Source organism: Oncorhynchus mykiss, unplaced genomic scaffold, assembly GCF_013265735.2.
Source record: "Oncorhynchus mykiss isolate Arlee unplaced genomic scaffold, USDA_OmykA_1.1 un_scaffold_188, whole genome shotgun sequence".
In the NCBI taxonomy this organism is placed as follows: Eukaryota; Metazoa; Chordata; class Actinopteri; order Salmoniformes; family Salmonidae; genus Oncorhynchus; species Oncorhynchus mykiss.
The window spans coordinates 617,857-644,051 of NW_023493674.1; the positions used below are offsets into that span (position 1 = coordinate 617,857).

Here is a 26,195-nt window from a genome sequence, read left to right on the forward strand (position 1 = left end):
CGTCTGGAGAACCAGGCGCCGCTCATCACCTGGCCAATACACTCAGGACCTTAGACTGGGGCGAAGATTCACCTTCTAACAGACCAACGAACCTAAGCACACAGCCAAGACAACCCAGGAGTGGCTTCGGGAAAAGTCTGGATGTCGAGTGGCCCAGGCAGAGCCCGGGAATTTAACCCAATCAAACATCTCTGGAGAGACCTGAAAATAGCTGTGCAGCGATGCTCCCCATTCAACCTGACCGAGCTGGAGAGGATCTGCTGAGAAGAATGGGAGAAACTCCCCCAAATACAGGTGTGCCAAGCTTGTAGCATCATACCCAAGAAGACACTAGGCTGTAATCTGACAGAGGTGCTTCAACAAAAGTACTGAGTAAAGGGTCTGAATACTTATGTAAACATATTTAAAAAATTAAAAAATAAATTCAGTTTTTGCTTTGTCATTATGGGGTACTGTGATGTCATTATGGGGTATTGTGATGTCATTATGGGGTATTGTGTAGATTGATGAGGGGAAAAACAACTTCCTCAATTTTAGAATAAGGCTGTAACATAACAAAATGTCAAGAGGTCTGAATACTTTGAATGCACTGTATGAGCCCAAACCCGGAAAAAATAAATGATTGTGCTGTTATACAATACATGACACAAAAAAAGATAACTGGTATAGCCTAAATTAAACAAATTCAGAGTTAGCCTACAATTATAGTGAATTTGTATTTGATTAGTTTAGTGTTTTATGGTCGAGATGGTTTGATGATGCTGAAGATTCACAAAATGTGCCCAGGTGACAAGACAGTGGATTATAGTGGAGATGGTTTGATGATGCTGAAGATTCACAATATGTGCCCAGGTGACAAGACAGTGGATTATAGTGGAGATGGTTTAATGATGCTGAAGATTCACAAAATGTGCCCAGGTGACAAGACAGTGGATTATAGTGGAGATGGTTTAATGATGCTGAAGATTCACAATATGTGCCCAGGTGACAAGACAGTGGATTATAGTGGAGATGGTTTGATGATGCTGAAGATTCACAATATGTGCCCATATAGGGCTGTGGCGGTCATGACAGCGTCTCATGGTAATTGACCGTTAATCAACAAACATGTTTAGCATCTCCAGGCCTCCACACATACAAGCCGCTGATTGGAACATCTACATTTAGACAAGTTGACCATAATCCACTGTGATGTTCATGCCCATATTGTAAATCAGCGTCATTAAACCTCCTCGACCCTAAAACTGTCTTGTCATCCGAGCCCTAACCAGCACACAGGAGAGAACACACCAAGTAAAACCTAGGCAATATACAGTGGTCCTCAGTTCCAATGCCAGACAGACAGTGTGCTGTGTTGTTTCAGGGTGAAAGACATCAAGAGTGTGTATCTGGACTCCACCTTTTACGACCCTCGCTTCTACAAGATCCCCAGCAGGGTGAGTGTGTGGGATTCTGAGAGAGCGAGAGAGAGCTACACACAGAGAGAGAGAGAGCTACACAGAGCGAGAGCTAGAGAGAGAGAGAGAGAGCTACACAGAGAGAGAGAGCTCTAAACAGAGAGAGAGAGAGAGCTACACAGAGAGAGAGCTATAGAGCGAGAGAGAGAGAGGGGAGAGCTAGAGAGAGCTACAGAGAGAGAGCTACAGGGGGAGAGAGAGAGAGAGAGGGGGGAGAGAGAGAGCTGCAGAGTGTGTGTAGGAGACGTGTCTACATGCTATCCGGGGGCTGGTACAGGACTGTGTGTGTGTGTTTAGGAGACGTGTCTACATGCTATCCGGGGGCTGGTACAGGACTGGGTCAGTAGGAGTGTGTACCATACAGTGTGGCTGAATTGTAAAGCTGCATATGGATATGAATACCTCTTCACTAACCTGGGGGACGAGTTTCACACACAGGTAGGTGACCAACACTTAAAACCTCTTAAGGATCCCCCCCCTTTTTCAATTTCCACCTAAAATGACATACCCAAATCTAACTGCCTGTAGCTCAGGAAGCAAGGATATGCATATCCTGAAGCAAGGATATGCATATTCTTGGTACCATTTGAAAGGAAACACTTTGAAGTTTGTGGAAATGTGAAATGAATGTAGGAGAATAACAATACAAAGAAAGATAACTTTTTTTTGTACCATTATCTTTAAAATGCAAGAGAAAGGCCATAATGTATTATTCCAGCCCAGGTGACATTTAGATTTTGGCCACTAGATGGCAGCAGTATGTGCAGTTTTAGACTGATCCAATGAACCATTGCATTTCTTAAAAATGTTGTATCAAGACTGCCCAAATGTGCCTAATTTGTTTATTAATAACTTTAAGTTCATTACGGTGCACTCTCAAACAATAGCATGATATTCTTTCACTGTAATAGCTACTGTACATTGGACAGTACAGTTAGATTAACAATAATTTAAGCTTTCTGACAATATCAGATATGACTGTTCTTGTTACTTACAACCTCATACTAATCACATTGGCCTACGTTAGCTCAACTGTCCCATGGATGGGACGCCGATACCAAATAAGATTTATTTTAAACATACACTTTGTTAAGCATGACAAATAATGACACATGATGTGTTGTAGATTCATGTCAAAAGCCTGGACATGTTTAAGAAGATGCCAGAGATTCTGAGTCATGTGACCACGGATCGAGCCACTCAGATCCATGCCTGCCGTCACCCCAAGGTAACGCTGTTACACGCCCCCTTTCTCTTAGAAACCCCTAACCAATGGAAACATGTTGTTGTGTAGGATGAGGAGCCCTAACCAATAGAAACATGTTGTGTGTAGGATGAGGAGTCCTAACCAATAGAAACATGTCGTTGTGTAGGATGAGGAGTTTGTTCCTGCCAGCAGGCTGCCGTGTGGCTCCTCGGCATCAGATGGAACTCCTCTAAGCATCATCAGTATCAAACCCTCCACTATGTGGTTTGGAGAGAGAACACAGAGGACTAAGGTTATCGTCAGGTACACACACTCAGAGAAACACACACACACACTCACACTCAGAGAAACACACACACACACACAGAAAAACACATACACATTATCTTACACAGATGTGTAATGTTTTCAGGACAGGTGCCAGTTCCTACAGAGCCTGCTTTTCCTTCCACTCATCCTACTCTGAGGTGAGACACCTGCCTGCCTATCTGTCTGTCTGCCTCGGTCTGTGCCTGTCTGCCTCTGTGTGTGATACTCTTCTCTTCTTCCTGTTTTCAGATAAAAGACTTCCTGTCTTATCTCCAGCCAATCAACATCTACCCCAGTGTCATTCCTATTGGCCGAACTCACGCTGATGTCACGGAGCTGTGAGCCAGTCATCCTCTATACACTGAATGTCTTCTCTACACCGAAACTCCCTAATACCCCAATCCCCAACATGCCCCAACCCCATTATGCCCCAACCCCATTATGCCCCAACCCCCATTATGCCCCAAACCCCCATTATGCCCCAAACCCCTAATACTCATACCAACATGCCCCAACCCCATTATGCCCCAACCCCCTAATAACCCAACCCCCCTAATACTCCAACCCCAATACCCCCCAACCCCCATACCCTTACACTACGAAACAAAGTTAAATGATATAAAGAATGATAGTAAAAAGCTTTGGGGAACCTTAAATGACATTTTTGGGATAAAAAGCCAACTCTGCTCCTTCATTCATTGAAACAGATTGCTCATTCATCGCAACCTACTTGAATTACTTTTCATTGGCAAGATAAGCAAACTTAGGGATGACATGCCAGCAACAAACACTGACACTACACATCCAGGTATATCTGACCATATTATGAAAGACAATAATTGTACTTCTGAATTCCATAAAGTCAGTGTCTAGGAGGTGATTATTGTTGTCTATCAACAACGACAAGCCACCAGGGTCTGACAATCTCGATGGAAAGTTACTGAGGATGATAGCAGACGATATTGCCACTCTTATTTGCCACATCTTCAATCCAAGCCTACTAGAGAGTGTGAGCCTTCAGGCCTAGAGGGAAGCTAAAGTCATTCTGCCACCTAAGAATAGTAAAGCCCCCTTTACTGGCTCAAATAGCCGACCAATCAGCCTGTTACCACCAACCCTTAGTAAACTTCTGGAAGAAATGGTGTTTGACCAGATACAATGCTATTTCACCCTAAACAAATTAACAGACTTTCAGCACGCTTATGGAGAAGGACATTCAACAAGTACAGCACTTACACAAATGACTGAAGATTGGCTGAGAGAAATTGATGATAAAATGATTGTGGGGGCTGTCTTGTTAGACTTCAGTGCAGATTTGGACATGATTGATCATAGTCTGCTGCTGGAAAGACATATGTGTTATGGCTTTACACCCCCCTGCTATAATGTGGATAAAGAGTTACCTGTCTAACAGAACACAGAGGGTGTTCTTTAATGGAAGCCTCTCCAACATAATCCAGGTAGAATCAGGCATTCTCCAGGGCAGCTGTTTAGGACCCTTGCTGTTTTCAATTTTTACTAACGACATGCCACTGACTGAGTAAAGCCTGAGTTTCTATGTATGCGGATGACTCATTATACACATCAGCTACTACAGCGACTGAAATGACTGCAACACTCAACAAAGAGCTGCAGTTAGTTTCAGAGTGGGTGGCAAGGAATAAGTTAGCCCTAAATATGTCTAAAACTAAAAGCATTGTATTTGGAACAAAACACTCACTAAACCCCAACTAAATCTTGTAATAAATCACGTGGAAATTGAGCAAGTTGAGATGGCTAAACTTCTTGGAGTAACACTAGATTGTAAACTGTCATGGTCAAAACATGTTGATACAACAGTAGCTAAGATGGGGAGAAGTCTGTCCATAAGAAAGCTCTGCTCTACCTTCTTAACAACACTATCAACAAGGCAGGTCCTGCAGGCCCTAGTTTCTACCTTCTTAACAACACTATCAACAAGACCGGTCCTACAGGCCCTAGTTTCTACCTTCTTAACAGCACTATCAACAAGGCAGGTCCTACAGGCCCTAGTTTCTACCTTATTAACAACACTATCAACAAGGCAGGTCCTACAGGCCCTAGTTTCTACCTTCTTAACAACACTATCAACAAGGCAGGTCCTACAGGCCCTAGTTTCTACCTTCTTAACATCACTATCAACAAGACAGGTCCTACAGGCCCTAGTTTCTACCTTCTTAACAACACTATCAACAAGGCAGGTCCTACAGGCCCTAGTTTCTACCTTCTTAACAACACTATCAACAAGGCAGGTCCTACAGGCCCTAGTTTCTACCTTCTTAACAACACTATCAACAAGGCAGGTCCTACAGGCCCTAGTTTCTACCTTCGTAACAACACTATCAACAAGGCAGGTCCTACAGGCCCTAGTTTCTACCTTCTTAACAGCACGATCAACAAGGCAGGTCCTACAGGCCCTAGTTTCTACCTTCTTAACAACACTATCAACAAGACCGGTCCTACAGGCCCTAGTTTCTACCTTCTTAACAGCACTATCAACAAGGCAGGTCCTACAGGCCCTAGTTTCTACCTTCTTAACATCACTATCAACAAGGCAGGTCCTACAGGCCCTTGTTTTGTCGCACCTGGACTACTGTTCAGTCGTGTGGTCAGGTACCACAAAAAAGGACTTAGGAAAATTGCAATTGTCTCAGAACAGGGAAGCATGGCTGGCCCTTGGATGTTCACAGAGAGCGAATATTAATAAATATTCATGTCAATCTCTCCTGGCTCAAAGTGGAGGAGAGTGACTTCATCACTACTTTTATTTTTGAGAGGTATTGACATGTTGAATGAACCGAGCTGTCTGTATAAACTACTAGCACATTGCTAGGACACCCATGCATACCCCACAAGACATGCCACCAGAGGTCTCTTCACAGTCCCCAAGTCCAGAACAGACTATGGGAGGCGCACAGTACTACATAGAGCCATGACTACATGGAACTCTATTCCACATCAGGTAACTGATGCAAGCAGTAGATTTAGATTTTTTTAAAAACCTTATGGAACAGCGAGGACTGTGAAGCATTACAAACATGGGCACAGACACATGCATACACACTAACACACGCACTATACATACACATGGATGTGGTAGTGGTGGAGTAGGGGCATGAGGGCTCACAGTAGGTTGTGAAAATGGTATAAACTGCCTTCAATTTGCTGGACCCCAGGAAGAGTAGCTGCTGCTTTGGCAGGAATTAATGGGGATCCATAATAAACCTCAGGAAGAGTAGCTGCTGCCTTGGCAGGAACTAATGGGGATCCATAATAAACCCCAGGAAGAGTAGCTGCTGCCTTGGCAGGAACTAATGGGGATCCATAATAAACCCCAGGAAGAGTAGCTGCTGCCATAATAAATACAAATACCTTAGCCGGCCAACCCCCTTACACCCCAGCCCTTACCCCCAACACCCTAAAGGCGTCAGCATGCTTCAGTTCGTTGGGTTCAACTAGCTGGGTGCCCAGGCTAGTTGAACACGGCTAGCTGTACCTGGCTAGCTGAATTCAACACGTGTGCTCCATAAATCCCTTAAAAGACCTTCGCTTGAAAAACATCAATAGTACGGTTTGTCCATTGAGACGCCGTAGCCATTATACACTTCCTCAAAATAATCAGAATCAACTCAAGTTGTCAAAATTAGTCGCACAAATTCACATTTAACTAAAATGTTTGGTGCAGAAAAAAATTGTATGAAAACGAGTTCTCTCGTTGAATGACAATGACTTTATTGAAGAATCCCTACTGTTGACGTAGGGGTCAGGACTACCTGACATGATGACTCCTTGCTGTCCCCAGTCCACCTGGCCGTGCTGCTGCTCCAGTTTCAACTGTTCTGCCTTATTATTATTGGACCATGCTGGTCATTTATGAACATTTGAACATCTTGGCCATGTTCTGTTATAATCTCCACCTGGCGCAGCCAGAAGAGGACTGGCCACCCCACATAGCCTGGTTCCTCTCTAGGTTTCTTCCTAGGTTTTGGCCTTTCTAGGGAGTTTTTCCTAGCCACCGTGCTTCTACACCTGCATTGCTTGCTGTTTGAGGTTTTAGGCTGGGTTTCTGTACAGCACTTTGAGATATCAGCGGATGTACGAAGGGCTATATAAATACATTTGATTTGGTTGACGTAGGGGTGTAGACTTCGGCTCCGAACTTCGGCTTGTCTCCAGGGAAACATTGTGCCTGAGCAGCCAAAAAACTCTGATGTCCAAAACAAACAAACGCCCCAAAATGTTAACATAATACACTGAACAACAATATAAACACAACCATGTCAAAGGTCTGACTGAGTTACAGTTCATATGAGGAAACCAGTCAATGGAAATGCATTCATTAGACCCTAATCTATGGAGGTCACATGACTGGGAATACAGATATGCATATGTTGGTCACAGGTGCCTTCAAAAAAAAAGTAGGGGTGTGGGTCAGAGAACCAGGCAGTATCTGGCGTGGGTCAGAGAACCAGGCAGTATCTGGCGTGGGTCAGAGAACCAGGCAGTATCTGGCGTGGGTCAGAGAACCAGGCAGTATCTGGCGTGGGTCAGAGAACCAGGCAGTATCTGGCGTGGGTCAGAGAACCAGGCAGTATCTGGCGTGGGTCAGAGAACCAGGCAGTATCTGGCGTGGGTCAGAGAACCAGGCAGTATCTGGCGTGGGTCAGAGAACCAGGCAGTATCTGGCGTGGGTCAGAGAGCCAGTCAGTATCTGGCGTGGGTCAGAGAACCAGGCAGTATCTGGCGTGGGTCAGAGAACCAGGCAGTATCTGGCGTGGGTCAGAGAACCAGGCAGTATCTGGCGTGGGTCAGAGAACCAGGCAGTATCTGGCGTGGGTCAGAGAACCAGGCAGTATCTGGCGTGGGTCAGAGAACCAGGCAGTATCTGGCGTGGGTCAGAGAACCAGGCGGTATCTGGCGTGGGTCAGAGAACCAGGCAGTATCTGGCGTGGGTCAGAGAACCAGGCGGTATCTGCCGTGGGTCAGAGAACCAGGCGGTATCTGGCGTGGGTCAGAGAACCAGGCAGTATCTGGCGTGGGTCAGAGAACCAGGCAGTATCTGGCGTGGGTCAGAGAACCAGGCAGTATCTGGCGTGGGTCAGAGAACCAGGCAGTATCTGGCGTGGGTCAGAGAACCAGTCAGTATCTGGCGTGGGTCAGAGAACCAGGCAGTGACCACCATTTGCCTCAAGCAGCGCGACACATCTCCTTCAGAGTTGATCAGGCTGTTGATTGTGGAATGTTGTCCCACTCCTCTTCAATGGCTGCGCTAAGTTGCTGGATATTGGGCAGGAACTGGAACACGCTGTCGTACACGTTGATCCCAGACATGCTCAATGGGGTGACATGTCTGGTGAGGATGCAGGCCATGGAAGAACTGGGACATTTTCAGCTTCCAGTAATTGTGTACAGATCCTTGCTACATGGGACCGTGCATTATCATGCTGAAACATGAGCTGATGACGGTGGATGAATGGCACGACAATGGGCCTCAGGATCTGTGCACTCATTGTCATTGATAAAACGTAATTGTGTTCGTTGTCTGTAGTTTATGCCTGCCCATATCATAGCGCCCCATAGTGACAGTGGGGTTATGTTCACAACGTTAACATCAGCAAACCACTTGCCCACACAACACTATAAAAGCTATCTGCCAGGTACAGTTGAAATCACGATTCCTCCGTGAAAGCACATTTCTCCAGCGTGCCGAACTGCAGTCAGGTCAAGACCCTGCTGAGGACGACGAGCACGCAGATGAGCTTCCCCAAGGCGGTTTCTTATAGTTTGTGCAGAAATTCTACTGTTTCATCAGCTGTCCGGGTGGCTGGTCTCAGATGGTCCCGCAGGTGAAGAAGTCAGATGTGGAGGTCCTTGGCTGGTGTGGTTACACGTGGTCTGCGGTTGTGAGGCTGGTTGGACGTACTGCCAAGTTCTCTAAAATGACGTTGGAGGCGGCTTATGGTAGAGAAGTTAACAAATGATCTGGCAACAGCTCTGGTGGATATTCCTGCAGTCAGCATGCCAATTGCATGCTCCCTCAACATGAGAGCTCTGTGTTGTGTGACAAAACGGCACATTTTAGAATGGCCTTTTATTGTCCCCAGCACGAGGTGCACCTGTGTAATGATAATTCTGTTTAAATCAGCTTCTTGATATGCCACACCTGTCAGGTGGATGGATTATCTTGGCAAATGAGAAATACTCTAACAGGAATGTAAACAAATCTATTCACAACATTTTAGAGAAATATGCTTTTTTTGATGCATTTGGAACTTTTCTGGGATATTTTATTTCAACTCCTGAAACATGGGACCAACACTTTACATGTTGTGTTAATATTTTTGTTCGGTGTATGTGTATGAACTCTACCGTACTGTTTTGGCTGGGAAGCATGCGGATGTCTTAACCCTTAGACCCAATGCTGTTGAATCCATGACAGGACTGTGGAGAATTAGGCCTGTTTGTGTGTGCACAGTGCATTGGGAAAGTATTCAGACCCCTTCACCTTTTCCACAGCCTTATTTCCTCATACCCCCATAATAACAAAGCAAAAACAGGTTAAGACATTTTTGCAAATGTATCAAATATTTAAAAAATATGACATTTACATAAATATTCAGACCCTTTACTCAATACTTTGAAGCACCTCTGTCAGATTACAGCCTAAAGTCTTCTTGGGTATGATGCTACAAGTTTGGCACACCTGTATTTGTGGTGTTTCTCCCATTCTTCTCTGCAGATCCTCTCAAGCTCTGTCGGGTTGGATGGGGAACGTCGCTGCGCAGCTATTTTCAGGTCTTTCCAGAGCTGTTCGATCAGGTTCAAGTCCGGGCTCTGGCTGGGCCACTCAAGGACATTCAGAGACTTGTCCCAAAGCCAGTCCTGCATTGGCTTGGCTGTGTGCTTAGGGCCGTTGTCTTGTTGGAAGGTGAACCTTCGCCCCAGTCTGATGTCCTAAGGATCTATCTGTACTTTGCTCCGTTCATCTCTCCCTAGATCCTGACTAGTCTCCCAGTCCCTGCCGCTGAAAAACATCCCCATAGCATGATGCTGCCACCACCATGCTTCACCGTAGGGATGGTATTGTCCAGGTGATGAGCGGCGCCTGGTTTTCTCCAGACGTGACACTTGGCATTCAGGCCAAAGAGTTCAATCTTGTTTCTCATGGTCTGAGAATCCTTTAGCTGCCTTTTGGCAAACTTCAAGCGTGCTGTCGTGCCTTTAACAGAGGAGTGGCTTCCGTCTGGCCACTCTACCATAAAGGCCTGATTGGTGGAGTGCTGCAGAGATGGTTGTCCTTCTGGAAGGTTAACCCATCTCCACAGAGGAACTCTGGAGCTCTGTCAGAGGGACCATCGGGTTCTTGGTCACCTCCCTGACTGGGCGGCCAGCTCTAGGAAGTGTCTTGGTGGTTCCAAACTTCTTCCATTGAAGAATGATGGAGACCACTGTGTTCTTGGACCTTCAATACTGCAGATATTTTTTGGTACCTTTCCCCAGATCTGTGCCTCGACACAATCCTGTCTCGGAGCTCTACGGAGGATTCCTTCAACCTCGTGGCTTGGGTTTTGCTCTACCTGTCAAGTGCGAGCCTTTCCAAATCATTTACCACAGGTGGACTCCAAGTTGTAGAAACATCGATGATGAATGGAAACAGGATGCACCTGAGCTCAATTGAGTCTCAGAGCAAAGGGTCTGAATACTAATCAGGTCTGACCCTGATGTGAATCAGCTTTCTGTGTAGATGGATTGAATAATTGTTTTCCTCCATTGTAGAATAAGACTGTAACCTAACAATATGTGGAACAAGGAAGGGGTCTGAATACTTTCCAAATGCACTGCATTTGTTACCGTATGTGTGTGAATGTGTAACCGTATGTCTCCAGGTTGAAGTCTATGTGTAGGGACGTGTCCTCTTCAGCTGTGATCTACAGACCTCTGGGAACACTGAAACGCACCAGACCAGAGCAGCACACCCACGGTGAGACTCTCTCTCCTGACCACAGCCAGCTATCCCTTCCAATCATCCTTTCTACATTATTTTACTGCTTTGTGATTGCCTCTGTTGTTTATACCAGATGTGGACTGTGCCGATTGGCTGTTTGAGGGGGCGGACCTGGCCCCTGTCAGGAAGAGGGTGATGATGCAGGAGGCCACACCCACAACGCTCCCTAACCGCCCCGACGAACCTCTACCCCTAACACACATACCTCTCATCACAGGAGACTACATGGACTGTACCGAATCTAATGATGATGATGAGGAGGAGAGAGACCTGGAGGAAGAAGAGAGAGGTGGGGAGAGAGACGAGGGGTCTGTGTCTAATTCTGGCACCCCTCCTCGCTGGGAGGAGTTTTTCACCACGGAGATACTGACGGAAAGCCAGACCAGCCAACCACACTCCTGCTCGCACACAAGCCCCTCTCACTCCACACTCACAGGCTCCCAGACCCCAGAGCTGTTTGTTGATGACTCCGCCAAACTCCCCTCGCCGTCAATTCCTCTCTCAGCTGGGCGAGGCCTGAGTCAGGCTGAAAGCATGCTCATCCAATCAGAAGACCGGTGTCAGGGAGATGCATTGACCAATCTGGATGCTGGGGGGGAGGAGAGTGGCAGCCACACTCACCAATCAGAGCCAACGGAGTCTCAGGTGTCATCGGACTTTGACATCCCGTCTACACCGGATTCACACACACCTGGACCAGACGACCTCAGCGATCTGTACAGGAGACTGGCCGCTGGAGAGGAAGTGATCACCAGGACAGGAAGTCAGTCCCTCTGACCCCATCTACCTCTTTGTATATAGACAGAGGGAAGAGGAAGCGAGACATTCCACCCACTAGTTTCTTCTGATTCATATACTGTCAATGAGCTGAACAGACCAAACCCAGCTGCTAATGCATTGGTGCCTATGGGAGAGCAATCACCTTAAGCAGACCGGAACTTTGTGGCCATGATATACAGTAGCTTAGTAATGTCCGAACCTTAACTCTGATCATTCCATCCAGGTGACCACTTTAAAATGGTGGAAGCCCTCAATGTCCAGGTTATATGTAAGAGGAGTCCATCTCTGTTATAGAGTTCATGGTTTTTCAATGGATGATTGTGGGTTCTTGACAATGTCTTCCTCACCCGAAAATAATTGACTTGAAGTTGGACAAAGACAGACAATTGATTAATGCATATATACGATTTAATGTGTGGGGCCATAGCATTATCTACACAGACCATACCCATGCCCTACTTTGTTATAGAGACGCCATAGTCATGCCCTATATACACATGTGCCTGATGCACACCTGGCCTATCAGGGCCAAGAGAAACCACAGCTACTCCTCGACCACCCTGTGAAATGTTCAGTAGGGAACACAGTAACATGGTCTCTCAACTGGAGTCTGCTCCTGCCAGGCTAACGCAGTTCTGAACTGTAGAGAATAAAGGAACTGAGTTAAACCATAATGTCTTTATTTAAACTTTAAAAGGAACTTCAACAACAAGTATAGTGACATTAACTTGGAGCTCGTGGTGAAATCAGGAGGCTGCTGATATACTGATGGCTTCAGTCTTCCCACTGTTCTGCTCCACACAGCTCACATGGAGAGACCCATCCCTGAAACACACACAGGTTACACACACAGCGGTCCAAATACAAGGTCCAGTCCACAGCTGAAGCAAACACGGGTTACACACACACACACAACGGTCCAAATACAAGGTCCAGTCCACAGCTGAAACACACACACACACAGCGGTCCAAATACAAGGTCCAGTCCACAGCTGAAACACACACACACACACAACGGTCCAAATACAAGGTCCAGTCCACAGCTGAAACACACACACAACGGTCCAAATACAAGGTCCAGTCCACAGCTGAAACAAACACGGGTTACACACACACACAACGGTCCAAATACAAGGTCCAGTCCACAGCTGAAACACACACACAACGGTCCAAATACAAGGTCCAGTCCACAGCTGAAACACACACACAACGGTCCAAATACAAGGTCCAGTCCACAGCTGAAACACACACACACCGGTCCAAATACAAGGTCCAGTCCACAGCTGAAACAAACACGGGTTACACACACACACACACCGGTCCAAATACAAGGTCCAGTCCACAGCTGAAACACACACACAACGGTCCAAATACAAGGTCCAGTCCACAGCTGAAACAAACACGGGTTACACACACACACACCGGTCCAAATACAAGGTCCAGTCCACAGCTGACACACACACAACGGTCCAAATACAAGGTCCAGTCCACAGCTGAAACACACACACACACACACACACAACGGTCCAAATACAAGGTCCAGTCCACAGCTGCTGCTGGGTGTTACCTCTTCATGGTCACCACGGCATCAATGTCATGGTTGTCCTCTTTGGTCTCCAGGTCTCTCAGAACAATCTGCAGATAAGAGAGATCTGTTGGTTCTCTGGTGGAGGGGTTGTGTGTGTGTGTGTGTTTACGTACCTTGGCCAGTCTCGGTGGTTCTCTGGTGGAGGGGTTGCGTGTGTGTTTACGTACCTTGGCCAGTCTCTCTGGCTCCTCTGTGGTTTTCTGGTAAAGCTCCAGACAGAGGGATGCCAGGCGGCCAGGACCAGACAGGATGTGATGTCGCCGAGCAGGAAGGGGCGTGCCCGAGGGGAGGAGCACAGAGAACACTTCAGCCCCTGTTTCATCCACCTCCTGTCAATCACACAGATTAGCCAATCAGAAGCTACTCTATTAGTCACTGATCTGTGTGTGTGTGTGTGTGTCTGTGTACCTTGAGCAGAATGTCTGAGACACAGGCTTCCACGGTAACAGACTCTGGGGAGGAGCCAATCTCCCGCCCGACTAGAAGGCCCGCTTCCATCGCTGCGCCGACCGCTATGACCTCATCAGGAGGGGCGGAGCTGAGCAGCTCCACGTCAGCGAACAGATCTTTGATCATCTGCTGCAGCCGAGGAATCCTCGCAGAGCCCCCGCAGAGAACCACCTGGAACATACAGTGTTAAACCCCCCGCAGAGAACCACCTGGAACAGTGTTAAACCCCCCGCAGAGAACCACCTGGAACATACAGTGTTAAACCCCCCGCAGAGAACCACCTGGAACAGTGTTAAACCCCCCGCAGAGAACCACCTGGAACAGTGTTAAACCCCCCGCAGAGAACCACCTGGAACATACAGTGTTAAACCCCCGCAGAGACCCACCTGGAACATACAGTGTTAAACCCCCCGCAGAGAACCACCTGGAACATACAGTGTTAAACCCCCGCAGAGACCCACCTGGAACAGTGTTAAACCCCCCGCAGAGACCCACCTGGAACAGTGTTAAACCCCCCGCAGAGAACCACCTGGAACACAGTGTTAAACCCCCCGCAGAGAACCACCTGGAACACAGTTAAAATGGAGAGGGGGGAGTTCTATGCAGGGTGGGCCTGGGAGGGCATATGAGAATATGGTCTTCCCTACTGCATCCCTACTCCATGCCCTAGGCTATGTGTTGGAGCGTTCCCCTAGCTATATATCTGTAAAGATGTCTGAGTGTTGGAGCGTGTCCCTGGCTATCTATCTGTAATGATGTCTGAGTGTTGGAGCGTGTCCCTGGCTATCTATTTGTAATGATGTCTGAGTGTTGGAGCGTGTCCCTGGCTATCTATCTGTAATGATGTCTGAGTGTTGGAGCGTGTCCCTGGCTATCTATCTGTAATGATGTCTGAGTGATGGAGCGTGTCCCTGGCTATCTATCTGTAAAGATGTCTGAGTGTTGGAGCGTTCCCCTAGCTATATATCTGTAATGATGTCTGAGTGTTGGAGCGTGTCCCTGGCTATCTGTAATGATGTCTGAGTGTTGGAGCGTGTCCCTGGCTATCTATTTGTAATGATGTCTGAGTGTTGGAGCGTGTCCCTGGCTATCTATTTGTAATGTTGTCTGAGTGATGGAGCGTGTCCCTGGCTATCTATCTGTAATGATGTCTGAGTGTTGGAGCGTGTCCCTGGCTATCTATTTGTAAAGATGTCTGAGTGTTGGAGCGTGTCCCTGGCTATCTATTTGTAATGATGTCTGAGTGTTGGAGCGTGTCCCTGGCTATCTATCTGTAATGATGTCTGAGTGATGGAGCGTGTCCCTGGCTATCTATCTGTAATGATGTCTGAGTGATGGAGCGTGTCCCTGGCTATCTATTTGTAATGATGTCTGAGTGTTGGAGCGTGTCCCTGGCTATCTATTTGTAATGATGTCTGAGTGATGGAGCGTGTCCCTGGCTATCTATTTGTAATGATGTCTGAGTGATGGAGCGTGTCCCTGGCTATCTATCTGTAATGATGTCTGAGTGATGGAGCGTGTCCCTGGCTATCTATCTGTAATGATGTCTGAGTGATGGAGCGTGTCCCTGGCTATCTATCTGTAATGATGTCTGAGTGATGGAGCGTGTCCCTGGCTATCTATCTGTAATGATGTCTGAGTGATGGAGCGTGTCCCTGGCTATCTATCTGTAATGATGTCTGAGTGATGGAGCGTGTCCCTGGCTATCTATCTGTAATGATGTCTGAGTGATGGAGCGTGTCCCTGGCTATCTATCTGTAATGATGTCTGAGTGATGGAGCGTGTCCCTGGCTATCTATCTGTAATGATGTCTGAGTGATGGAGCGTGTCCCTGGCTATCTATCTGTAATGATGTCTGAGTGATGGAGCGTGTCCCTGGCTATCTATCTGTAATGATGTCTGAGTGATGGAGCGTGTCCCTGGCTATCTATCTGTAACGATGTCTGAGTGATGGAGCGTGTCCCTGGCTATCTATCTGTAACGATGTCTGAGTGATGGAGCGTGTCCCTGGCTATCTATCTGTAATGATGTCTGAGTGATGGAGCGTGTCCCTGGCTATCTGTAATGATGTCTGAGTGATGGAGCGTGTCCCTGGCTATCTATCTGTAATGATGTCTGAGTGATGGAGCGTGCCCCTGGCTATCTATCTGTAATGATGTCTGAGTGATGGAGCGTGTCCCTGGCTATCTATCTGTAATGATGTCTGAGTGATGGAGCGTGTCCCTGGCTATCTATCTGTAATGATGTCTGAGTGATGGAGCGTGTCCCTGGCTATCTATCTGTAATGATGTCTGAGTGATGGAGCGTGTCCCTGGCTATCTATCTGTAATGATGTCTGAGTGATGGAGCGTGTCCCTGGCTATCTATCTGTAATGATGTCTGAGTGATGGAGCGTGTCCCTGGCTATCTATCTGTAATGATGTCTGAGTGATGGAGCGTGTCCCTGGCTATCTATCTGTAATGATGTCTGAGTGATGGAGCGTGTCCCTGGCTATCTATCTGTAATGATGTCTGAGTGATGGAGCGTGTCCCTGGCTATCTATCTGTAATGATGTCTGAGTGATGGAGCGTGTCCCTGGCTATCTATCTGTAATGATGTCTGAGTGATGGAGCGTGTCCCTGGCTATCTATCTGTAATGATGTCTGAGTGATGGAGCGTGTCCCTGGCTATCTATCTGTAATGATGTCTGAGTGATGGAGCGTGTCCCTGGCTATCTATCTGTAATGATGTCTGAGTGATGGAGCGTGTCCCTGGCTATCTGTAATGATGTCTGAGTGATGGAGCGTGTCCCTGGCTATCTATCTGTAATGATGTCTGAGTGATGGAGCGTGCCCCTGGCTATCTATCTGTAATGATGTCTGAGTGATGGAGCGTGTCCCTGGCTATCTATCTGTAATGATGTCTGAGTGATGGAGCGTGTCCCTGGCTATCTATCTGTAATGATGTCTGAGTGATGGAGCGTGTCCCTGGCTATCTATCTGTAATGATGTCTGAGTGATGGAGCGTGTCCCTGGCTATCTATCTGTAATGATGTCTGAGTGTTGGAGCGTGTCCCTGGCTATCTATCTGTAATGACGTCTGAGTGTTGGAGCGTGTCCCTGGCTATCTATCTGTAATGACGTCTGAGTGTTGGAGCGTGTCCCTGGCTATCTATCTGTAATGATGTCTGAGTGTTGGAGCGTGTCCCTGGCTATCTATTTGTAATGATGTCTGAGTGTTGGAGCGTGTCCCTGGCTATCTATTTGTAATGATGTCTGAGTGTTGGAGCGTGTCCCTGGCTATCTATTTGTAATGATGTCTGAGTGTTGGAGCGTGTCCCTGGCTATCTATCTGTAATGATGTCTGAGTGATGGAGCGTGTCCCTGGCTATCTATCTGTAATGATGTCTGAGTGATGGAGCGTGTCCCTGGCTATCTATTTGTAATGATGTCTGAGTGTTGGAGCGTGTCCCTGGCTATCTATTTGTAATGATGTCTGAGTGATGGAGCGTGTCCCTGGCTATCTATCTGTAATGATGTCTGAGTGATGGAGCGTGTCCCTGGCTATCTATCTGTAATGATGTCTGAGTGATGGAGCGTGTCCCTGGCTATCTATCTGTAATGATGTCTGAGTGATGGAGCGTGTCCCTGGCTATCTATCTGTAATGATGTCTGAGTGATGGAGCGTGTCCCTGGCTATCTATCTGTAATGATGTCTGAGTGATGGAGCGTGTCCCTGGCTATCTATCTGTAATGATGTCTGAGTGATGGAGCGTGTCCCTGGCTATCTATCTGTAATGATGTCTGAGTGATGGAGCGTGTCCCTGGCTATCTATCTGTAATGATGTCTGAGTGATGGAGCGTGTCCCTGGCTATCTATCTGTAATGATGTCTGAGTGATGGAGCGTGTCCCTGGCTATCTATCTGTAATGATGTCTGAGTGATGGAGCGTGTCCCTGGCTATCTATCTGTAATGATGTCTGAGTGATGGAGCGTGTCCCTGGCTATCTGTAATGATGTCTGAGTGATGGAGCGTGTCCCTGGCTATCTATCTGTAATGATGTCTGAGTGATGGAGCGTGCCCCTGGCTATCTATCTGTAATGATGTCTGAGTGATGGAGCGTGTCCCTGGCTATCTGTAATGATGTCTGAGTGATGGAGCGTGTCCCTGGCTATCTATCTGTAATGATGTCTGAGTGATGGAGCGTGTCCCTGGCTATCTATCTGTAATGATGTCTGAGTGATGGAGCGTGTCCCTGGCTATCTATTTGTAATGATGTCTGAGTGTTGGAGCGTGTCCCTGGCTATCTATCTGTAATGATGTCTGAGTGTTGGAGCGTGTCCCTGGCTATCTATCTGTAATGACGTCTGAGTGTTGGAGCGTGTCCCTGGCTATCTATCTGTAATGATGTCTGAGTGTTGGAGCGTGTCCCTGGCTATCTATTTGTAATGATGTCTGAGTGTTGGAGCGTGTCCCTGGCTATCTATTTGTAATGATGTCTGAGTGTTGGAGCGTGTCCCTGGCTATCTATCTGTAATGATGTCTGAGTGATGGAGCGTGTCCCTGGCTATCTATCTGTAATGATGTCTGAGTGATGGAGCGTGTCCCTGGCTATCTATCTGTAATGATGTCTGACTGTTGGAGCGTGTCCCTGGCTATCTATTTGTAATGATGTCTGAGTGATGGAGCGTGTCCCTGGCTATCTATTTGTAATGATGTCTGAGTGATGGAGCGTGTCCCTGGCTATCTGTAATGATGTCTGAGTGATGGAGCGTGTCCCTGGCTATCTATCTGTAATGATGTCTGAGTGATGGAGCGTGTCCCTGGCTATCTATTTGTAATGATGTCTGAGTGATGGAGCGTGTCCCTGGCTATCTATCTGTAATGATGTCTGAGTGATGGAGCGTGTCCCTGGCTATCTATCTGTAATGATGTCTGAGTGATGGAGCGTGTCCCTGGCTATCTATCTGTAATGATGTCTGAGTGATGGAGCGTGTCCCTGGCTATATATCTGTAATGATGTCTGAGTGATGGAGCGTGTCCCTGGCTATCTATCTGTAATGATGTCTGAGTGATGGAGCGTGTCCCTGGCTATCTATCTGTAATGATGTCTGAGTGATGGAGCGTGTCCCTGGCTATATATCTGTAATGATGTCTGAGTGATGGAGCGTGTCCCTGGCTATATATCTGTAATGATGTCTGAGTGATGGAGCGTGTCCCTGGCTATCTATCTGTAATGATGTCTGAGTGATGGAGCGTGCCCCTGGCTAGCCATCAATAAAAAAAATAAACATGCCGTCTCCTTAATATAAGGAATTTGAAATAATTTACACTTGATACTTAAGTATATTTTAAACCAAATACTTTTAGACTTTTACCCTGGTATTTTACTTGTCATTTTCTATTAAAAAGGTATCTTTACTTTTTCTACCACTGAAATCAGTGGACTTATTTCCTTATATGAACTGTAACTCAGTCAAATTGTTGCATTATTTATATATAGTAATGTTCACTGTACTGCGTATTAGACCTGGACAGTGTCTGAAAAGACAGTCAAGGTAAAGATCTCATTAAAAAGGGGCGGTGTTTTGAGACAGGCTTGAATGTGTAAATAAGCCAATAGGCAGAGGGGTAGCCTACATTATCGAATTCTCTGTATGGTAATAATTAGAAAATAAAATATTAATATTATTGGTTTCTTGCATCACACAACACAGTGCAAGTTACAGACCCGCGGTGTCCCAGACCAAGTTAAAAAAAATAATCATGTCAAGCCCTTCATGTTGTTAAAAACGTTAAGTCTCATGCAATGTAGGCCTTCATTGAACACAACATATAGGCTACTAGAGGCCTTCATTGAACACGACATATAGGCTACTAGAGGCCGTCATTGAACACAACATATAGGCTACTAGAGGCCGTCATTGAACACAACATATAGGCTACTAGAGGCCGTCATTGAACACAACATATAGGCTACTAGAGGCCTTCATTGAATACAACATATAGGCTACTAGAGGCCTTCATTGAACACAACATATAGGCTACTGGAGGCCTTCATTGAACACCACATATAGGCTACTAGAGGCCTTCATTGAACACCACATATAGGCTACTAGGGCTTAATTGAACACCACATATAGGCTACTGGAGGCCTTCATTGAACACAACATATAGGCTACTGGAGGCCTTCATTGAACACCACATATAGGCTACTAGAGGCCTTCATTGAACACCACATATAGGCTACTAGAGGCCTTCATTGAACACCACATATAGGCTACTGGAGGCCTTCATTGAACACAACATATAGGCTACTGGAGGCCATCATTGAACACAACATATAGGCAGGCTACTGGAGGCCTTCATTGAACACGACATATAGGCAGGCTACTGGAGGCCTTCGTTGAACACGTCATATAGGCAGGCTACTGGAGGCCTTCATTGAACACAACATATAGGCAGGCTACTGGAGGCCTTCATTGAACATGACATATAGGCAGGCTACTGGAGGCCTTCATTGAACACAACATATAGGCAGGCTACTGGAGGCCTTCATTGAACACGTCATATAGGCAGGCTACTGGAGGCCTTCATTGAACACGACATATAGGCAGGCTACTGGAGGCCTTCATTGAACACAACATATAGGCAGGCTACTGGAGGCCTTCATTGAACACGACACATGATAAAACATGCCAGTGTTTCTTGACAGCATCTCCCACTTTGATAGTTCAGAGTCTGTGGTGAACATTCCAGAGTGTTCTTTACCTCTAGTGGATATTTTTGGTAGCAGTTCATCTGTTTTCCACAATGCCACATTAAGAGCTTCATCCACACATTGTGGAGAACAGCCTCTTCTTAGAAACCTATTGTCCATCTCCGCTGCTTTTTCTAGATAGTCCTCTGTGGAGTGGCATATACGACACAGTCTGAAAAACTGGCCTCTTGGAAGTCCTCTTTTTAATGGCTCAGGATGTCCCCCTGTAATATCGTATTTCTGTCTGTTTCTTTTCTGTACAAAGTTGTAAACAGGGTTCCATTTGATTTCTCAATCCACATGTCAGGGTTATTTATTTTATTTAACTAGGCAAGTCAGTTAAGAACAAGTTCTTATTTGTATTTATTTCACCTTTATTTAACCAGGTAGGCCAGTTGAGAACAAGTTCTGCGACCTGGCCAAGATAAAACAAAGCAGTGCTACAACAGAGGAACACATGGAATAAACAAACATACAGTCAATAACAATAGAAACATCTAGATACAGTGTGTGCAAATGTAGTAAGGAGGAAAGGCAATAAATAGGCCCTCGAGGTGAAAATAATTACAATTTAGCATTAATAGTGGAGTGATAGATGTGCAAGTAGAGATACCCCCTTGCTCTTTTGCACCCCAGTAAGTAATCATATGGAGATGAGGTAGTCGGCTGTGCCATTTACAGATTCACTGTACACAGCCATCGGTAAGCTGCTAAGACAGCTGAAGCTTAAAGTTTGAGGGGGGGAGACTCCAGCTTTAGTGATTTTTGCAATTCGATCCAGTCATTGGCAGCATAGAACTGGAAGGAAAGGCGGCCAAAGGAGGAATTGGCTTTGGGGGTGACCAGTGAAATATACCTGCTGGAGCGCGTGCTGCTATGGTGACCAGTGAGCTGAGATAAAGTATTTGCTAGGTAAAGCCCTGCCTTATTTACTTATCGTTGACCTGGAGCCAGTGGACGACAACAAATTCAAGGTATTGGAGTGGCCATCACAAAGCTCTGACCTCAATCCTATAGAACATTTGTGGACTGAACTGAAAAAGTGTGTGCAAGCAAGGAGACCTGCAAACCTGACTCTGTTACACCAGCTCTGTCTGGAGGAATGGGCCAAAATTCACCCAACTTATTGTGGGATGCTTGTGGAAGGCTACCAGAAACGTTTGACTCAAATTAAACAATTTAAAGGCAATGCTACCGAATACTAATTGAGTGAATGTAAACTTCTGACCCATAATTCTCTACAATTATTTTGACATTTCACATTCACTTAAAATAAAGTGATCTTCACTCGCCTAAGATAAGGAATTTTTACTTGGTCAAGACTTGTGAAAAACTGAGTTTAAATGTATTTGGCTAATGTGTATGTAAACTTCCGACTTCAACTGTATGTAAATGTCATGAGTAATGTAAGATATGTAGACATTATTAAAGTGCCATTATTTAGAGTGGCAATGTTTAATGTGACCAGTGATCCATTTATTAAAGTGGCCAGTGATTGGGCATCAATGTAGGCAGCAGCCTCTGAGTTAGTGGTGGCTGTTTAGCAGTCTGATGGCCTTGAGATAGAAGCTGTTTTTCAGTCTCTCGGTCCCAGCTTTGATGCACCTGTACTGACCTTGCCTTCTGGATGATAGCGGGGTGAACAGGCAGTGGCTCGGGTGGTTAATGTCCTTGATGATCTTTATGGACTTCCTGTGACATCGGGTGCTGTAGGTGTCCTGGAGGGCAGGTAGTTTGCCCCCGGTGATGAGTTGTGCAGACCTCACAACCCTCTGGAGAGCCTTGCAGTTGAGGGTGGTGCAGTTGCTGTACCAGGCTGTGATACAACCCAACATGATGCTCTCAATTGTGCATCTGTAAAAGTTTGTCATGGTTTTGGGTGACAAGCCACATTTCTTCAGCCTCCTGAGGTTGAAGAGGTGCTGCTGCGCCTTCTTCACCAGACAGTCTGTGTGGGTGGACCATTTCAGTTTGTTTATTTTATTAAATTACACCTTTATTTAAATAGGCCATAGTGGCAAAGTAATTACAATTTAGCAATTAAACACTGGAGTGATAGATGTGCAGAAGATGAATGTGCAAGTAGAGATACTGAGGTGCAAGATAAATGAATAAATAAATAAATACAGTATGGGGATGAGGTAGTTGGATGGGCTATGTACAGGTGCAGTGATCTGTGAGCTGCTCTGACAGCTGGTGCTGAAAGTTTGTGAGGGAGAAAGGAGTCTCCTGCTTTGCTTTATCTTGGCCAGGTCGCAGTTGTAAATGAGTACTTGCATTGTGCAGACTGCACTACCCTCTGGAGAGCCTTGCGGTTGAGGGTGGTGCATAGACAGGGCTCTAACTCCCCTAGCTCCACAATGAGAGCCAGCCTGCCAGCTTAGTGGAGTCTGCCACTAGCACAGTCAGTGTAGTTAGCTCAGCTATCCCCATTGAGACAGTGCCTGTGCCTCGACCTAGGTTGGGCAAAACTAAACATGGCGGTGTTCGCCTCAGCAATCTCACTAGAATAAAGACGACCTCCATTCCTGCCATTATTGAAAGAGATCGTGATACCTTTACATCTCAAAATAGGGCTACTTAATGTTAGATCCCTCACTTCCAAGGCAGTTATAGTCAATGAACTAATCACTGATCATAATCTTGATGTGATTGGCCTGCCTGAAACATGGCTTAAGCCTGATTCATTTACTGTGTTAAATGAGGCCTCACCTCCTGGTTACACTAGTGACCATATCCCCCGTGCATCCCGCAAAGGCAGAGGTGTTTCTAACATTTACGATAGCAAATTTCAATTTACCAAAAAAATATGTTTTCGTCTTTTGAGCTTCTAGTCATGAAATCTATGCAGCCTACTCAATCACTTTATATAGCTACTGTTTACAGGCCTCCTGGGCCATATACAGCATTCCTCACTGAGTTCACTGAATTCCTATCGGACCTTGTAGTCATAGCAGATAATATTCTAATTTTTGGTGATTTAAATATTCACATGGAAAAGTCCACAGACCCACTACAAAAGGCTTTCGGAGCCATCATCGACTCAGTGGGTTTTGTCCAACATGTCTCTGGACCTAGTTTTGTCCCGTGGAATAAATGTTGTGGATCTTAATGTTTTTCCTCATAATCCTGGACTATCGGACCACCATTTTATTACGTTTGCAATCGCAACAAATAATCTGCTCAGACCCCAACCAAGGAGCATCAAAAGTCGTGCTATAAATTCTCAGACAACACAGATTCCTCGATGCCCTTACAGACTCCCTCTGCCTACCCAAGGACGTCAGAGGACAAAAATCAGTTAACCACCTAACTGAGGAACTCAATTTAACCTTGCGCAATACCCTAGACGCAGTTGCACCCCTAAAAACATTTGTCATAAGAAACTAGCTCCCTGGTATACAGAAAATACCCGAGCTCTGAAGCAAGCTTCCAGAAAATTGGAACGGAAATGGCGCCACACCAAACTGGAAGTCTTCCGACTAGCTTGGAAAGACAGTACCGTGCAGTATCGAAGAGCCCTCACTGCTGCTCAATCATCCTATTTTTCCAATTTGTGTGACACTCAAGTGTTTTAGTACTATATCTCTTGACACAATGATGAAAATAATCATGGCCTCTAAACCTTCAAGCTGCATACATTCCCCAAGTGAGGATGGCTTTCACTTCAGCAGTGATAAATTCATCAACTTCTTTTAGGAAAATATCATGATCATTAGAGAGCAAATTACAGACACAAATCTGCGTATTCCTCCAAAGCTCAGTTGTCCTGAGTCTGCCCAACTCTGCCAGGACCTAGGATCAAGAGAGACACTCACGTTTTTTAATAGTATATCTCGACACAATGATGAAAATAATCATGGCCTCTAAACCGTCAAGCTGCATACTGGACCCTATTCCAACTAAACTACTGAAAGAGCTGCTTCCTGTGCTCGGCCCTCCTATGTTGAACATAATAAACGTCTCTCTATCCACCGGATGTGTACCAAACTCACTAAAAGTGGCAGTAATAAAGCCAAACCTTGACCCAGAAAATATTTTTTTTAAACTATCGGCCTATATCGAATCTCCTATTCCTCTCAAAAACAAATTGAAAAAGCTGTCGAAGCAATTCACTGCCCTCCTGAAGACAAACAATGTATACAAAACGCTTCAGTCTGGTTTCAGACCCCATCATAGCACTGAGACTGCACTTGTGAAGGTGGTAAATGACCTTTTAATGGCGTCAGACTGAGACTCTGCATTTGTCCTCGTGCTCCTAGACCTTAGTGCTGCTTTTGATACCATCGATCACCGCATTCTTGGAGAGATTGGAAACCCAAATTGGTTTACACGGACAAGTTCTGGCCTGGTTTAAATCTTATCTGTCTGACATATATCCGTTTGTCTGTGGGTGGTTTGTCCTCTGACAAATCAACTGTAAATTTCGGTGTTCCTCAAGGCTTTGTTTTAGGACCACTATTGTTTTCATTATATATTTTACCTCTTGGTGATGTCATTCGGAAACCTAATGTTACCTTTCACTGCTATGCGGATGACATACAACTGTACATTTCGATGAAACATGGTGAAGCCCCAAAATTGCCCTCTTGGAAGCCTGTGTTTCAGACATAAGGAAGTGGATGGCTGCAAATGTTCTACTTTTAAACTCGGACAAAACAGAGATGCTTGTTCTCAGTCCCAAGAACCAAAGAGATCTTCTGTTGGATCTGACAATTAATCTTGATGGTTGTTCAGTCGTCTCAAATAAAACTGAAGGACCTCAGCGTTACTCTGGACCCTGATCTCTCTTTTGACGAACATATCAAGACCATTTCAAGGACAGCTTTTTTCCATCTACGTAACATTGCAAAAATCAGAAACTTTGTCCAAAAACGACGCAGAAAAATGTATCCATGCTTTTGTCACTTCTAGGTTAGACTACTGCAATGCTCTACTTTCCGGCAACCCGGATAAAGCACTAAATAAACTTCAGTTAGTGCTAAACACGGCTGCTAGAATCCTGACTAGAACCAAAAAATTGGATCATATTACTCCAGTGCTAGCCTTCCTACCCTGGCTTCCTGTCAAAGCAAGGGCTGATTTCAAGGTTTTACTGCTAACCGACAAAGCATTACATGGGCTTCCTTCTACCCATCTTTCCGATCTGGTCCTGCCGTACATACCTACACGTACGCTACGGTCACAAGACGCAGGTCTCCTAATTGTCCCTAGAATTGCTTAGCAAACAGTTGGAGGCAGGGCTTTCTCCTTTTGAGCTCCATTTTTATGGAATGGTCTGCCTTCTCTCTTTCCTTCTCTCTCTCAGGGGACCTGAGCCCTAGGATAATGCCTCAGGACTACCTGGCATGATGACTCCTTGCTGTCCCCAGTCCACCTGGCCGTGCTGCCTCTCCAGTTGCAACTGTTCTGCCTGCGGCTATGGAACCCTGACCTGTTCATCGGACGTGCAACCTGTCCCAGACCTGCTGTTTTCAACTCTCTAGAGACAGCAGGAGTGGTAGAGATACTCTTAATGATCGGCTATGAAAAGCCAACTGACATTTACTCCTGAGGTGCTGACTTGTTGCACCCTCTACAACCACTGTGATTATTATTATTTGACCATGCTGAACATCTTGGCCATGTTCTGTTATAATCT

At 45.9% G+C, this 26,195-nt stretch overlaps 2 protein-coding genes across 4 annotated transcripts in view; one reads left to right on the forward strand and one right to left on the reverse strand.

Annotated features, from left to right (window-relative positions):
• The window catches only part of LOC110510957 (protein artemis), a 27,643-nt gene extending 14,314 nt beyond the window's left edge, over nucleotides 1–13,329 (forward strand). For 2 of the 3 annotated variants that reach the window (XM_036972639.1, XM_036972640.1), the window contains exons 7-14: nucleotides 1,364–1,436; nucleotides 1,755–1,895; nucleotides 2,584–2,685; nucleotides 2,831–2,967; nucleotides 3,077–3,131; nucleotides 3,223–3,311; nucleotides 10,878–10,972; nucleotides 11,070–12,450. In XM_036972639.1, the coding sequence (XP_036828534.1) occupies nucleotides 1,364–1,436; nucleotides 1,755–1,895; nucleotides 2,584–2,685; nucleotides 2,831–2,967; nucleotides 3,077–3,131; nucleotides 3,223–3,311; nucleotides 10,878–10,972; nucleotides 11,070–11,773 (1,396 nt within the window). In that variant the 3' untranslated portion in view covers nucleotides 11,774–12,450. Of the gene's footprint in view, nucleotides 1–1,363; nucleotides 1,437–1,754; nucleotides 1,896–2,583; nucleotides 2,686–2,830; nucleotides 2,968–3,076; nucleotides 3,132–3,222; nucleotides 3,312–10,877; nucleotides 10,973–11,069; nucleotides 12,852–12,911 lie in introns of those variants that run through there. The other variant, XM_036972638.1, reaches the window with a different exon arrangement.
• Nucleotides 12,440–26,195, reverse strand: part of LOC110510905 (heat shock 70 kDa protein 14) — a 24,105-nt gene continuing 10,349 nt past the window's right edge. The window contains exons 10-13 of the mRNA XM_036972641.1: nucleotides 13,773–13,985; nucleotides 13,532–13,693; nucleotides 13,344–13,411; nucleotides 12,440–12,601 (exon numbers count right to left, since the gene is read on the reverse strand). Of these exons, the coding sequence (XP_036828536.1) occupies nucleotides 12,523–12,601; nucleotides 13,344–13,411; nucleotides 13,532–13,693; nucleotides 13,773–13,985 (522 nt within the window). The 3' untranslated portion in view covers nucleotides 12,440–12,522. The remainder of the gene's footprint in view (nucleotides 12,602–13,343; nucleotides 13,412–13,531; nucleotides 13,694–13,772; nucleotides 13,986–26,195) is intronic.